At 35.7% G+C, this 16,846-nt stretch overlaps 1 protein-coding gene and 1 long non-coding RNA gene across 5 annotated transcripts in view; one reads left to right on the top strand and one right to left on the bottom strand.

The window, feature by feature from the left end:
- Nucleotides 1-16,846, bottom strand: part of DENR (density-regulated protein) — a 102,896-nt gene that overhangs the window by 56,763 nt on the left and 29,287 nt on the right. For all 4 annotated transcript variants that reach the window (XM_090400049.1, XM_090400051.1, XM_090400048.1 and 1 more), the window contains exon 3: nt 9,454-9,473. In XM_090400049.1, coding sequence (XP_090256175.1) covers nt 9,454-9,473 — 20 coding nt within the window. The remainder of the gene's footprint in view (nt 1-9,453; nt 9,474-16,846) is intronic.
- The window catches only part of LOC150101988 (uncharacterized), a 144,610-nt gene that overhangs the window by 99,847 nt on the left and 27,917 nt on the right, over nt 1-16,846 (top strand). The window lies entirely within an intron of this gene.

The raw sequence follows: 16,846 nt of genomic DNA, 5'->3' as shown, positions 1-16,846 counted from the left end.
CGGGTACGACCCTGAAACGAAGCAACAGTCTTCACAGTGGAAGAGCCCATCATCTCCACGACCAAAAAAAGGCGAGGCAGGTCCACAGCTCGACCAAGTGCATGCTCATCGTTTTTTTCAACATTAGTGGCACTGCGCATCAAGAATTCATCCTCAAGGGCCAGACCGTCAATAGCGAGTTCTACTGCCAGGTTTTAAGGCATCTGAGGGAGGACATTCGGCAAAAGCGACCAGATCTGTGGCATGTGAAAAACTAGATGCTCCACAACGACAATGCACCCTGTTACTAAGCTTTCCTCACATGTGAGATTCTCGCCAGAAACAACATGATATCACTTCTGCACCCACCCTACTCGGCAGATTTGGCTCCTGCAGACTTTGCCCTCTTCCCGAAGATGAAGATCCAGCTCAAAGGTCACTGTTTTGACACCAATGCGAAGTTCCAGCACGAATCGCAGAAGGTGCTTGACATGCTTCGAAAAGAAGACTTCCAGGACACATTCCAGAAGTGGCAAGAATGCTGGGAGTGCTGTATTGATATGCAAGGGGACTATTTTGAAGGTGATAGTGTGTAAACGTAGATAAATAAAGTAATTTCTCATAAACAGAGCTAGTCTCGAAACTTTTTGATACCACCTCGTATTACCACCAGCTACAACTGGTGCAAATACACGGGAGTTGTTTTTTTCGATCAATCCAAAGCATTTGACAAAATATGGCACTTCGGTTTGCTACAAAAACTCATCTCAGCTGGCATCTCAATGAAAATGGTATAACTAGTTAGATCATATCTATAGAACAGAACCATGCAAGTCAAGATCAATGGCACCAACTCACCTCGGCACCACATCTTGGCCGGAGTACCGCAGGGATCCCTACTGGCTCCACTGCTGTTCTCTGTATACATGTCAGATATCCCACACAACCCAATGTCATCTATCATGGCCCTGTATGCGGATGACACAGCATTATTAGCCAGATCTCTCCGACCACACTTTGCTACTAGAAAGCTTCAAGAAAACCTTCTAAAGTTAGACAGATGGTTCTCCAAATGGAGACTGCAAGTAAATCCGCAAAAAAGTCCAGCCATCAAGGCAACGTGTGCAAAGGCATCTAAAGCCATCGCCCAGATCTACCCCCTAATTAATAGAAACAGCAAGCTAAACATCAGAATCAAATTGCTTTAATACCAGCTGATGATTCGTCCTAAAGTCACACTTCTTCAGCCTGGAGCCACACCTCCACTACAAATATTATCAAACTTCAATGTGTACAAAACAAGTGCTTGCAAATGATACCGAACACCCCATGGTTTGTCAAAAATAATCAACTCCACCAAGACACAAATATTCCATATATCTCTTCTCTTTCCTACAATCTTTAGCAACAAAATTCTTCTTAAAGACGTGCACACATCCCAATAATCTAGTTCAGCAAGCTGTAGCATACGATGCAACGGATATATTCAAACATAGAAGAGCAGAAGCTATTTTAACTTCCTGTAGCAATGCATAACCTCCATGCCCTTTCAGGGCGAGCAAACTGCTCATAAAATTCTACCCTCACTGAAGTCGTAACAGATAGCGAGGAAAATGAAAAGCTTTTCGCTTCACCCCTAAAGACATTAATGTCAATTGTCAGTCCTTGGAAATCATAACCATCCACACTAACCATGTGGCTGACTAGGCCTAACCTCAATATAATGGTTGAAACCGGTATTGGTAGTAATTCTTCAATTATGCATTGTTATATATACCCAAAAGGGAAAGTGCTATGCATAATGGAATGGAAGCACTTTGATGTGAAATCAAAGTCTCTATATAAAAGAAGCCTAGTTGTGACAATATTTCATGTATAAACTTTTGTTTACTTATGCTAAGGTAAAGGATTAAACAAAAAATCTCAATATAACAAGCAGAAGTTCCTGATCAGTGATGAATAAGAGAATGGATCAAACACTCAGTTGTTACTACTGCCTATTACAGTAGGTCATTGATTTAATGGACTTTGAAATTAACAAAATTTCTGTCCTAAAGAAAAAATAGTCTGTTATCACCATATGGATGACATCATACATAATACTGAATCATCATCAGATCCCGATGTGTTTCCTTATTAGAACATTTTGAATTTTAATTTACAGTAATAAGGAAAAAGCACCAAGGCATAAGACAACTGAAGCTTGATGATTTCAAGACCACTTTATCAACTGGACCTGTTTCACCAGAACCGTCTACCACCAAAGAAATTAACATCTCTTCCTCCATATGGCAGTTGAATTTCTCACTCTGAAAATTGTAATTCTGTCAATTAAGTTAATATCGATATTGATTATTATGCTCTGAAAATTGTAACTCTGTCAATTACTTTGATATCAATATTGATTATTATGTATTTTTTTGGAGGTTTTTTATTCAATGGAGTTTAAGAATTTCAAAGTATTTTTTCCCTTCTAAAATGGATTTAAATAATAATAATAATAAAAAAAAAAAACTAATGTTCACATTGCAAACAACTTTGTGAGAGCTTTAAGAAAAAAAAATATGAGTTTGGGTGAAATGCCTGCAAGAAGCAGTGTGACAGCTTGAAAGAGGCATTATGATAGGATGCCAAGTAGTATGTATAAATTATATAATGTTTTATTAATGAATTATATAAGTATGCATAATAATATTTTATTCATAGTTATACATTTATAACAACATTTTAATACATCCTGTACATTATAAGTTTGCTACTAATACTAGTTTTTAAAAGACATTTGATTAAAAAAGACTTCTGGCAATAGCAGACATCCCTTTCTCCAATTAATCAGTTAAATCGAAGGCCTATTGTATATATATAAAAAAATAAAGTTCTGTCATATCTGTTAACTATATATGCTTTTGGATAGTATTTTGAAGACATAAGATCACTCAGTGTCCATGCGGTTAGCCGAGGGGTTATGCTCCACAACTATATGCCTGAGAAAGGAGTGTGCTGCATTCGATTCTCATCGCTGACATGAGGAGCTAAGGATCTTTCTCAGACAAAGTCAAGTTAGTCGGTCTTGGGCGTGGATTGCAGGGTTTTCCTCCTGCAAAGCAGGCAAACTGGTCTTAAGAACACAATGCTTCACAGATAATTACACATACAGCGTGAGGGTAACAACCCCACCTCGTAGTGAGCAATGAAACCTAAAAATGGGAGGCCAAGGCCCTACACGGGGCTGTAGTGTCAAAGAAGAAGAAGAAGATCACTCAGTTTTTGGGAAGAAAAAACCTCACACATTTCTGTGTGAGGCTGGCTAACTCACCTTCAAACTGAAAATTTCTTATAAAAGTTCCTTAGACTCTTAGGTGAAATTCAAATCCAGTTGATGAGATTCGAACCACTTGCTCAAAAAGTCCTATCAAAAACTAAGTCTCTTATATAATGGATGTGCTAGCAAGCAAATACAGTATGAATAACTATTCGTTATACAACAGTTAAATGGGTATATGCAAAAACAAGTCTTAAAGGACAGACATATAACAGACAATGTATGTTGTTAGATCTTGAATGAGGACTCTTTCAAGAAAAGAATTATTCATTCAAGATTTAACTAAAACACAATACTAAGTAAGAAAATACTTGTACTGTTGGCAAAGTAAAAATATTATATGAGAGAACATGTCACATTTTCTTTAGAAAATGAAAATTAGAAAAAATTGCATATCTAAACATAAATGTATTGTTTAAAGCTTTAATGTTAAATTGTGCTCTATATCGTGTATCTAAGTGCTAACAAAAGGCCAAAGGTTGCTTACTGACCTCCGCCGATGACGTAAACCCCGAGGCAGAGACGTTCGTGGAAAGCAAATGGAATCCGCATTCCACAAAAAGGGCACTCATCGAGAAGCAGAAATGTGAAGCCACTTCGTAAGAGCGAATAGGGAGGCGCTATGAAGGAGGATAAAAGCGAGTTCGGGCATGTTTGAAGCTCTCTCTCTCTCTAGTTTCTTTTTGCCTTCTTGTTGTTGCCTGTTTCTGTGTTCTCGTGTGGACCAGCGATGCTGATGGCCGGAAGGAAGCTTGACAATGACAAGCTGCAACCTTTCTCCGTTGCTGACTGACACGAGTCAGACAAGCCTATATGCAAGATGACGGCAGTTTTCCCATTCGGGCCATTGGTAAAGGTTTTACCGATGTGAGATAGCAAAGGATTCCCCTTTGATGGCGGTCGAGCTAACGACAGCAAACCATGAGATGAGCGTGTGTCCAGCAAAGAAAAATGCCCCATTTGTGACTAGTACGTGACTTCCGCGTGGCAGCAACCTACCGTAGCAGAGAGATATCCCCAAACAAAGGATGGACGGAAGAATCACGATATCATCACGTCAAAGTGGTAAAGTACTAAAACCTTTTCTTTTACCTATGTAATAATTAGTTTTAGATGAAAGAAGGAACAAGAATTTTGACTAGGAGGAAAGAGAACCTTATAGTGACCATATGCAATGATTTATTGACTGTATTGGTATGATTGTGGGCGGTTCCTAATCTAATGTAAAGGAGTAAAATGACACAAAATTTAGTTTAGAAGTTGACTTATGTTTTGTGTGGATTTAATTTACCCATGGAATGTGAATAGCATACTTGTCAGGTTGAACATTTCTTACTTGCTTAACTAGTGATTTAGTAATGATAAAAATATGATTAGCCTTTGACATGTCAAACTTAATTGTAATCTCTTTGACCATTTAATAAACATGTTTTTTTATGTAAGCCTGAGTTTTATCTGAGCATGAGACTGATTTTACCACTCATAAAACCACAGACCTATGGCAAGGGGAATATAAAGGAAGTTAAGAGCAATTTAGGCCATGACTGTATGCTAAGATTACTTTAAGCTACTTAATTCTTTTAATAAGGTTAGGTAACACTTGACCTCCGGGAAGGTTTCTTTGGACAAGAATTTTCTGTCCTAAAGCTGTGACTGGCGCAGCTAAAACAAACAAATATCGTCAGAGCTTCAAAAGGGTCCTAGAGAGATAGTTTAGAGATTTATTCTTAGTTGGTACTTGAAAAATAATAATAGTAAATTTATAGAAAACCAACGACGTAACAATGTCCACTCACATTCTCAGAAAAGTGTTTTCTACATAAATAAAAGGCAAAATGTTTTTTTAAATATTTTTCTCTCACAAGCCAATAACACAAAAGGTTAAATACCAACTATGGGCCAAGAGTTTGATAATTTGGAAATCATGCTGTAGTGACTAAACACGATATATTTTCAAGACTTTTAATAAGCATATTGGTGATCTCACACACTAGGAGATTAAAATGATCTCCTACTTGATATTCACAAACATCTGTTTAAAAGTGGCTGGTAGACTTTAGTTGTAATAAATCATCTATGCCTACATATGATTCTCATTTATGGTTTTAAAAAGTCTCATACTAGATTATACTACTGTGTTTTTAAAGCCTCATGAAGAATTATATTAAAAGGAACTTTGTGGGACCAACAGATCTTTTTTTAGAAAATGTTTTCTCTAAAGGGAAGGAAGAGAGGCAAGGGATAATTAAGGAGAGGATTCCATATTGAATTCATTAAAAAAGATTAGACTGCCTTAATCCTGTAAATATGCAGAATAAAGTGCAACCATGATGAAGAGATTAACAAATATTGCATAAATATTGTCAAGTGTAAGCAAACAAAATTTGTGTGTGAAGTTTCTTTCTGACTGGGCTACTTGTATATAGAGGCTGATGACTTCACATCAATTGCCTTAGTATCCCATAATACATAGTCCCTTTTGGAAATGGGAAGGGCTACTACCCAGACTGGTTTTGACCTTTGTGGTCTCATCAGTGGGAGTCAGACCCAGAGGTGATGCAGAAATCATACATTTCCCATATATAAGTAGTGAAAAGGTGTATCATCTTTCTGTTAAAACACTCTGGATCAGAGATAGATATTGAAAGTTTTTTCACTTGGTGATGCTATAAATTATACAACTCCAAAAGAGAGAGTGCTTTGCATTATGGGATACTAACGCAATTGATGTGAAGTCATTAGCTTCTATATACAAATAGCCCAGTCATGAAAAAACTTTATGCATCAACTTTGTTTACTTACACTTGGTTAAAAGAATTAAACCAATTTTTTTTTTTCTCCTGATCTATTTGCATGCACACCATGAATTGCTGCAAGCTTTTTTAACCCTACTCCTTCTCCCATCAAATTCAAACAGCTATGCAGAAGGAAAAGAAACTATTGGTTTTCCAGGATATCTAAGTAACCGGTAATTAAGAAAATTTTTATATGTAGGTGATAATACCATAAATGACTACAGGATAGAGTGAATTATACAGGGTGTTTCAAAAAGAATGACCCAATTTCAAATAATTATATTTAATAATGAAAATGTGGTACAGTTACAAAATAAATTACCAAGTATGAAGTAAGGCCTAAAGTTTCATTCACCACAATTACAAATGCTCAATGTGCCCTCCAACTGCTGCACGGGCAACATCAAGCCGATAGCTGAATTAATCCCAAACACGTCTAAGAGTGTCATCTGTCACAGAATTTACTGCAGCCGTGATTCTGGTTCTGAGCTCATCCAAGTCAGTGGATAACGGAGGAACATAAACACAGTTGTTTACATATCCCCATAAAAAGAAGTCACAAGGTGTGATGTCTGGAGATCTTAAAGGCCAAGAGTGTAGTGCCAAGTTGTTGGGTCTCGTGCGTCCAATCCAACGCTGAGGCAACGTTTCGTTTAGAAACTGACAAACTTGGGAGGTTCCAGTGTGGCAGTGCACTGTCTTGCTGAAAAATGTAATCTTCAGATTCTTCATTCAGCTGTGGAAGTAGTCAGTCCTACAGCATTTCAAGATAGGAGTTTTCCGTAACAGTGTTTTCCTCAAAAAAGAAAGGGCCATAAACCTTTCTAACAGAAACCATGCAAAAAACATGTTGTACAATTTCATGTGGAGTCTCAAGTTCCCATATGCAAACATTGTGGCGCGAAACTTTACCGCTTAGATGAAAGGCTGCTTCATCACTAAAAATCAACCTTTGTAGGAAGGTGTCGTCCTCCATATCCTCTAACAGATTAGCACAAAAATCTGTTCTTTTTTTTTTTTTTTTTTTTTTTTTTTTTGTATCAAACTCTGGGCCAAGGTACAAGGCTCACATGGTACAAGTTGCATTCATTTGTGGTTCATGGTTGCAGAGATATACAATTTTCAAATTGGGATAATCTTTTTGAAACACCCTGTATATAAGCTGCTAATTTATTGCCATAATTTATAACCTGAAGGGAACAGAAAAGGAATTTGCTGTGAAAAAACTGTGGATATTTGTGGTTTGGTACATGGTTTATGGGAAGAGCAAGTTGAATTGACTGGAGTATGTATGCCAAGATGTTAGGTAATTTACTTTATGTAAATCATATTTATTAAATAAAATGGACGATGGAATCATACAAAATGTTGCGTATAGAAATTTGCAGTATAAAATTCATAATTATATACCTTATATACATTACATATATGTGAAACTATGGGAAGTAATAAAAATAATGGGTTTTCCTCAACACATTATCAGGCTGATAGCTAACTGTTCAGGGAGCAAGAAGCCAAGAAGTCATTGGCTTCAGTTGGAAAGGGAGTTATGCAAGGATGCCTACTTTCTCCTCACTTGTTTATTATCATGCATGTAGCATTGGATGAGCTCAAGACAGGAATTAAGATACAAACAGGGAAGCTCTTGAGAAACAAGTGTACCTTAATAGAGAAAGAATTGAGGAAGTCAGCAAGTTCGAGTACTTAGGATCCATTATTAATGTGAAGAATTGCTGTTCAGAAGATTCGGAATGGCTAAAACAATAGTCAGATACTTGTCTAAAATCTGGAAGGATGGATCTATCTCCATGGGAACAAAGTTGAGGATTTTGGATGCAGTTGTTTTTCCAACAGTGACTTATGGATGTGAGACTTGGAACCTAAAGAAGTCAGATAAGAAACAGATATCTGCTTTTGAGATGTGGTGTTACAGAAGGCTGTTGAGGATATTATATACTGAAAGGCAGACAAATGGATGGGTGCTAGAAAGGATCAGTAGAACTTTAAGGCTCCTTAAGGATATTGACAGAAGAAAGTTGAAATATCTTGGACACATTGAAAGGATGGAAGGAGGACTTCTCAGAACAGTAATAGAAGGTAAAGTTCCTGGAAAGAGAGGATGGGGTATACTGTCAATGAGATGGATGGATGGTGTGTCTGCAATGACTGATCTTCAGAGAGTAGAGGCCTCCAGTAAAGCGTATAACAGGACCACATGGTGAGGACTGGTGTGGCAAATCAAGCATCTGAGTGACCATAAGGTATCTGTTGATGTCCAGTGAACAGATGGATGGATATACATTGCAGTCTGTAAATGAAACACTGTCTGAGGTTTAACTGCCAGCCTGGTTGGCTAAGCATTTAGTGTATCTGCTCTATCTAAACAACAGATTGCTGGTTCAAATCCTACCCTGGGCATGGATGTTTGTGACTATCTTTATGTAGGAAATGAATTTCAATGCCTGGTGTGTGACCACTTCCATGCTTAGTGTAGGCATGAAGTGGTTCAAAAGTTCCATGTTTGGTTTCTAGCAGGATTTCTGGAATATTCAAAAAATAAATGAAAAATACAAAATAAATAAATAAATATTAATAAGAATAGAAAAAAACTTTAGTCCACCCAAAGTGGGCTAAAACTTTAGTGGGTGGGAGTCAATAAAATCTTCAGACAAACCCCTAATAATGACCAGTTTGCTGAAGTTTGGCTTAAATAAAATAAAGGCTTGGCATAAGTAGCAGAGTGAATTACTGTTCGTTTAACATAAGAATATAATAACTTAGAATTCAATAAGTATTAGAAGTCTTGTGAATTTATCATACAACTAGCAGGATGGAATACTACAGGTATGAGTATGCTAGTTTTATACAATTCTTAGTCAGTTCAGAGCAGTATGGCAGTGAATCATAAAAACTTAGCTGATAAATGTAACAGTGATGATGAGACAAATGCCATCATTTTGCAACAATAGTCACTTTCTGTAAGTCATTCAAGAAAATAAAACAGGGTATAAGAAAATCAGTATGCAGCTCTGATTTTATTTTTCCTTATTTTTTTTTTAAAGTGATCATTAAATATCACCTAAATAAAACAGTGTTTCTTATGTTTTCTGGGGGAAAGGGAAAAGCTTGGATTCTCACAGAATAAGAATATTCATATAGACCTATCAAAAAGACAAGGTTTCGACAAAAAATAGTTCTATTCTGCAATTTTTTTTTTCCTCTCTGAGTTCAATATATACACATTTTTAAAATAAAAATCCTAAATGAGGTGATATTGGTAATATTTGTTCTAATAAAATAATCAGATAAGGAGAAAGAAAATCTAAAGTAATTGCTTTAGAAAAAATGAGTACTTACTTCTAAAGGCATAGAACATTCTGCAAATAAATAAAAGGATAGTTAGAAAGATAAAGATTTAATACATAATACATAAAACCAACATGCAAGTATTCTATATTTAAAAGTTATTTATTTAAAAAGGCTTCTTAAATAACTATATACTTTAAAATTAAAAACAAACAAACAAAAAAGTACAAGTCAAAGATACCAAGAAATATTTCTTGGTATCTTTAACTTAATGTCAGCCTGGTTAGCATATCTGCTCTCCAATCAAAAGGCTGTGGGTTCAAATCCTGCCAAAATTACAAATGTTTGTGAAAATACTAGTGGTGGTGGTGGGGGGGGGGTAGATGGCATTGGTGGACTGAGGTAGAGATGAGAGTTGTAGGAGTAGGTGCCCTCCCTCGATGAGTCTTTGGACTCCCTGGAGGTGTCATGTAATAATAATATTCTTGGCATCTTTAACTTATAGTATTACCAAGTGAAAAAAAAAAAACTTTCAAAACAAAAATCACAGTGACATAAGAATAACTCAATTTATAAACTGATTAGCTCAGAACAATTCTGGTGTGTTCTCTATAAGAATGTATTTATGGCTGTTATTAAAGTTGTGTTGTTTTTAAAATGATAAAAAAAAATTGACAGAAAATGTTTCATGTTTATGGATTAGAAAAAAAAAGTAAATAAATAAAACACAACAAATACTTATATAAAAGTTTTTTTTATATATATATGTAATTTTTGCTTGAAAATAAACTTAAGTGGTACAAAAATAATTGAATAAATACTTGGTCTGCTTAGCTAATTGGTTAGAGGTAACTGCTTTCCAACCAAAAGGCTGCAAGTTCAAATCCTACCATGGGCATGAATGTTTGTAACTGTCTTTAGGTTGGAGATAAATTTCATCGGATAGTATGAGACTGCCTTGCTTAATGGAGGCCTGAAGTGGCTTGAAAAAGTTCCATGTTTGGTCTCCAGAGCAGAATTTCTGGACTAAGTAAAAAAAATACATGCATGTACAGGTAGTCTGACGTACATAAGGGTTACAATTTGCAAAATTTTATGTTTGAATTTTACATAAGTTGGATTTAATCCCTTCATACATTTAAGCACACCCTATTGCTTAAAGTATGTGTATGTGGTAGTGCATTAAAGTTTTAAAGGTTATTTCTGTTAGTTTCAATCAGAGAATTCACACACAAGGTTGTATTTCAATATGTAATTATTAATGAAAAATAATGTAATACAGAATAAATAGTATGGGTAAACAAAAATTTAAACAGTGGCTTGTTTCTTCTCTTCAAAAATCTCAATAACAGGACATCTATTTTCTCATTGGATTTAGGGATTAAGATACACACAAATAAAAACATATAGCATTAAAACACTAAAAATATAGCACGTCCATGCTGTAAGTGAGACCGAGGAAGGTCTATGTATGCACCATGTGGACAGTCTGTCCTTCCAGAAGACTGACATTAGCATGCGAATAACATAAGCAGATTATGTAAACTTCTTATAATTCACCATTTTTCCAGCTGCTTCATTATTCCTGATTGCATGCCTGTCGAGTGTTTTTTTTTTTTAAAAACCACTGTGATGTCACTGCTTGTTTCATTTAGCAATTTTTCAAAGTAATTACTCCACACATCAAGGATAACTTTTTCTTCAGTTTTCATGTCACCTTTATCATTTAATTCCTTTTACAGCATCTTTCATCCATTTCTGAGCTTCTTCAACAACCTCCAGAATATCTTGCTGCCTTCTTGATATTAATTTTCTATGTTCTTACCAAAGTCCTCCCATGACTTTTGTTTAGCTAGTTGTAGTGTTTAGTTTTCTTACTTTTGTCTCTGTATTCTCTAATAGCACAAGCTGACCTATTTGCCAGGAACTTTTTTCTTTTCCTTCACTGCTTCTTTAACTTCCTGTGTCCACCATGGAGTTCTGATTTTTCTATCCTTGCAGACCTCACCACATGCCTCTCTGGCTGAATGCATCAGTGTTTTCTTCAAGGCTTGCCACTGAATCTACAAAGTTTGGTTCCTGTTCTCGAACTCTTTCATTTTTTTTTCAATAAAATTTGTGTATTTTAGTCTACAGTTCACATCTGAGAGCTGCTCAACTTTTATTCGCTTTAAAACTTTCTTACATGTCATTCTTTTCAATATGAAATTAAATTTTATCCTGCTCAAGACTAAATGGTGATCATTTCCAATTTCAAATCCTCTGTACACTAGTGTCCTGCAACAGTGAGGAAACATCACTATCAACAATAACAGTCAATGAGACTTTCCTATTCCTTGTCTCTTCTCTCCATGTGAATTTGTGCACATTTTTATGTTGGAACATTATGTTAGTAATAATCAGTCCATGTTCTGAGCAGAAATCCAACAGGTATTTGCCATTATTATTAGCTTTTTTTTCCCCCAAATTTTCCCAAAAATATTTTTGTCTGCCTGACAATCATTTCCTACTCTCTCTCTCAACTTTTTTCTGAAGCCTCACAAAATTCCTCCACTTCTACCTTAGAACAACCTTCTGTGAGACCATAGGCACAATTAAGTCTCATTGTCCAGTTCCCCATTTTGATATTTGCCCACATCACTGTACTTGATATTGCCTGCCATTCAAGAAGATTAGTCTCGTATTTAGCATTGAATACTATTGCTACTCCCCCTTTTCCTTGATTATCACTGCCTGAATATAACATTTTGTATTTATTGCTCAGAAAGATCTCACCAATTTTTGTCTTTTTTTGTTTCAGTTACCCCTATTATGGTCAATCTGGTACTTATCCAACTATTTTTTAATGCTGACATAAAATGAGAATCTTCCAAACTTCTGGGGAGACAGAGACAATAGTTTCAATTCAGGTTAGGTTGATGTAAAAGGGCTTCACAACTTTCTTCGAAAAGGTGTTCATATTTAAAACTGCTTCTATGGAAAAAATTAGCTTCATCCCACAGGATACTGACTTTAGTGTCAATACTATGCTGTGTCAGACACCAGACTTTTGAGGTTTCACGTATTTGACATAATATTAATGTTCATTAATTCTTTTTTTTTTTTTCACAATATGGAAGTATATCAAATTACATTCACAAGGGATCTAGTATGGTAACAGATGAGAAATTTTGTTTATAGGAAAATGTGAGATTAAAGTGATAATTATTCAAAATTCTATCAATAGGTTCAGTGATACCAAAAATATAAAGGATTGGAACCTATAGTCTATCGAAGAATCCTTATCTATAAAGTAACACATATGCCACAGTAAATAACTTTTTTTTATTATGTAAATATTTCATCTCATGTAACATAAGACATCATCATTACAATTTTCATGCAACAATAGAAACTAATTAAAAAACAGTAGTGTATGCTTAGATTGGAATCCTTCAACATATACAGTTGCATGTTCATGGCTCAAAACTAATGAGCCAAAATTAAAACTAATTAAAATTAAAATATAATAGCTAAATTTATTTAATATACAATTGAGGATAACAATTTCCCAAACTTTTGGAATAGTGAGACGGTCATTTCAATTACGATTAGGTCTGTGACGTTTTAGCATTTTCTTTATGTAAATGTTCATGTTTATATATAGATGTATGCAGCAGCTTAGCATTATTCCATTGCATTCTGTAGTTAGCGTGTTGTGCAAGGCCAGATTTATGATGTTTGATGAAATATGTTTGTATTTCATCAAACTTCAGAGATATGCTTATTTATAGATCTTCCTGTATGTCCATAGTAAGACAATTTACATGAACATGGTACTTCGTATAAAGCAGGTTGCAAGTTGCTAATTTGATTGATGGATTTATAGGTAGCAATGAGTTGATATTTTTTTAATAATTTTTGCCACACATTCAGAGATGCCTTTAATATATGGTAAGGAGGTCTGTGGGTTTCTTCTTGTCTAGGTCGATTTATAGGAAAGTGGTTGATTATTATTTTGGTTATTATTGGATTATATCCATTTAGTAAGGCTGTTTCTTTGACAATTTCCAATTCCTGTTTTAGAGATTCTTTTGAAGAACAAATCTTGCGTGGTCTGGATACTAAAGATTTCATGATGCCATATTTTTGAGATGGATGGTGAGCTGATGTATTGTGGATATAATGACCTGAAAAAGTTGGTTTTTGGTAGACAGAAGTGGAAATGGATCCATCTTGTTTATATTATGTGTGTACATTAAGCAAAGAATTCTGTGTGGCTCCAAACTGCAAAAACATCATCAACGTACTGCAGCCAAATTAATGGTTTTGGATCGAGAGAGAAAATTCTTTCTTCTAGGTGTTTAAGAAAAAAGTTCCTTAGATTAGGTGAGACCATTTTGCACCTTTCTGGAAACTTGAGATTTATATTTCAAAAAGGAGGAAACCCAGCAGGGAACATATGCACAGTTAATAGACATTGTACTTAGCTGATCAGTGATTCCAACCAATCCAATGTATCTCAAAGCACAAAATCTGTCACAGGATGCATGGCACTAACAATTAAATACTTGCTGTTGTCTTGTCCTTTGAAGAATCTTAGATGTTTCCATGTGCTCCTTGAACTGCTTTGGCTATGTTGATGATTTTGTTTGTAGAGCTGTTGTTCAGGATTAGGATCTATTTCTTGCAAGGCTGCTGTAATTGCCAGACAGGTAAAGATGTGAGTGGGTGTCAGTTCAGTATTGGGACAGTTGTTGCAGTTTCTATATGTTCTTATATCATCTGTATTGATCTTCATTCCTCTATAATGTCCTGTTCGTGGTCTTGCTATCATGGAGGAGGTCTTTCTGTCAGCATTGATTTCAGGAATTTGATGTTGTATCACTGATTTCAGTGGAATTAGTTTAGCTTTTGCTAGTGCATTAGCATCAGCAAGAGTTTTCATGTCAGTTTCTTGGCTGAGTTATCTGGCCTCTTTTGCTAATTTATCAGCTGCTTCATTGTAATCAATGCCTACATGAGCAGGAATCTGTTGTAAAATGCAACTTATTCCTAAACACTTTAATTGATTTAAGAGTTTATGGGTGTCTTGTGTGAGCTTGGTATTGCCATTTTTGATTGCCTCCATAGCTGATCTTGAGTCACTGTAAATTATAATTCCCTCAGATTGTTGAGATGATCAGGGGTGCGCTGGCCATATTTGCAATGTGTGCAATGTACACAGGCGCCAAAGAGGAGGAAATACTTAAAAAAAAACAAAAAAAAAAAAAACGTTTTTTTAAAGTGATTTTTTTATTGGAAGGGGGAGGATAGGGGCGCCAACTAAACTTTTGCACACAGGTGCCGGACACTACTGGCACGCCCCTGGAGATGATGATAATTTTAAGTAGGCTTCGAGTGCTTTATTTATTGTGTAAAGTTAGCTGGTAAAATTGGAAGCAATTCTTCCAGATCCAACTGTTATTGAAAGTTTTTCACCTTTCGGGAGTAGAAGGAGAACAGCAGAGCCTCCATTAATCACATTGGTGTCTGACAATCCATTGGTATAACAAATAACCTGTTTGGAGGGTGAAAAAGAAGGTCGATAGTATTTAGGCCTTTTCCTTTGATTCTTTTTTTGTACAGAGTTTAGTAAGGTTTAGATTTATGGAGGTAAAGGACTGGAAAATAGAGGTTCTTTGTTTATGTGGGCATTTAGCTGATCAAGACCCATTTCCTTCCTAATAGTGTCATCATATTGTAAAGTTGATGATCTGTGAAATCTGCATTTTTGAATCCAATTTTCATAAGTTTTTAGGGAGATATGATCGCTTTGGTAGCTTCTAATATTATGTATGAATTTTATGGTGGCAAATTTTCGTCTGTCCTCCAGCAGGTTGAGCCCCCATTCCTGTTGGGCTCTGATGTTGTTAGTGGATGAGACTGCACCAATGACAATCTTGGATGCTTTTGCTTGTATTTTGTCTAATTTTTCCTTTACCGATGAGGCCGAAGGTGACCAGATAGGTGCTGCATATTCCATTACTGGCCTTATTAGTGTGTAAGTAGTTTTGAGGATTTTTGGCTTTGCACCCCAATTTGTTCAACAAAGCCTTTTCAGTATATTTAATTTTTTTTTTAGAGCTCTGTTGGAAGTGTTAGAGATGTGTTGTGCAAAACGTAATTCCTGCTCAAGCGTAATATCAAGGTATTTTGGATTTGTGACTTTTTCAATTAGCTTGTTGTTGATCATGACTTTGGGACTGTAGGAATGTCTATTTTTCCTATCTGTATTAAAGGTGCTTAGTTTGTTTTAGTAAGTTCATCTGACTATTTTTCTAACCCTCTCATGGATTTGTTTAGAATCTCCCCTGTTTCTTTGATTTCAGCACTAGCATGCCAGATGGCTATATCATCTGCGTAGCAAGCTGCTTTTGTGTCTTCTGTGAGGTAGAGATGAATGTTATTGACATATAAAAGGAATATGTAAGGGACTGAGTACTGAGCCCTGGGGAACACCAGCCCAGGTTCTCCGCTCTCTTGATATTGCTGCATTGATTCTAACCTTGATCTTTCTTCCTCTAATAAAATCAGCAGTCCAGATTAAAGCATTTCCTCTAATTCCAATATCATGTACTGTTTGCATTAATTCTTTGATCCAAACACGATCGAAAGCAGCAGTCATATCAAGGAGTCATATATGGTAGGTGTCTTTTCCTGAAATGAGTCTATTACTGTTTGGCAGAAGTGGAATAATTGATCTGTTGTCGAATGACAGGCTCTATAGACAGTTTGGTAGTAGTTAATTTTCTTATTTTTTGTCAGCCAGTGCATGAGCCTGGAATGCATGATTCTTTAAGTAATTTTACAGAGTATGCTAGTTAATGCGATAGGTCTATAGCTTTGACATTCTGCAGCATTTTTGTCAGATTTCAGGATGGGTACAATAACTGATTTTTTCCATTCTTTTGGAAGTTGGAAATGATTCAAAACCATAATAGAAAAGACTCACAGCTAATCTTGCATTTGCTAGGATTAGATATAAGACAAACCACAGCTGTTGGACTGAAGGTGATCTTAAAAGGATAGTTGTCCAAATTTTGGGCAAATCAACACCCATACTTCACATCTTTTCAAACATTGGGTGTAGCTTTTATCAATATGTGCTTCTTCCTCTTTCTTATCCAAAAATATATATCACAACATTACCTAAATATAAAGCTGACTTTCATTCTTCTCATCCAATTCTTGCATAGATGATCTAGATGAAAAAGATCAAAGAATCTTGAACAACCTGGATACCAAAAGGGTTTCTGGTCCTTATGGAATTCTACCAATCATGTTCAAGAGACAGGTTCATGAATTAACATTTGTTCTTATTATCTGTACACTATATTAGATTCATCTGGCATCCATATTACAGCAAACAAGCTCATATACAGCCAATTCCAAAGAAATGGGTGATAAGTTCTGTGGGAAGCTT

This window comes from Typopeltis vanoorti, chromosome 11 (assembly GCF_054136105.1).
Source record: "Typopeltis vanoorti isolate ZY-2024b chromosome 11, IOZ_Tvanoo_1.0, whole genome shotgun sequence".
NCBI lineage: Eukaryota > Metazoa > Arthropoda > Arachnida > Uropygi > Thelyphonidae > Typopeltis > Typopeltis vanoorti.
This window is presented reverse-complemented; position numbering and strand designations above follow the sequence as displayed.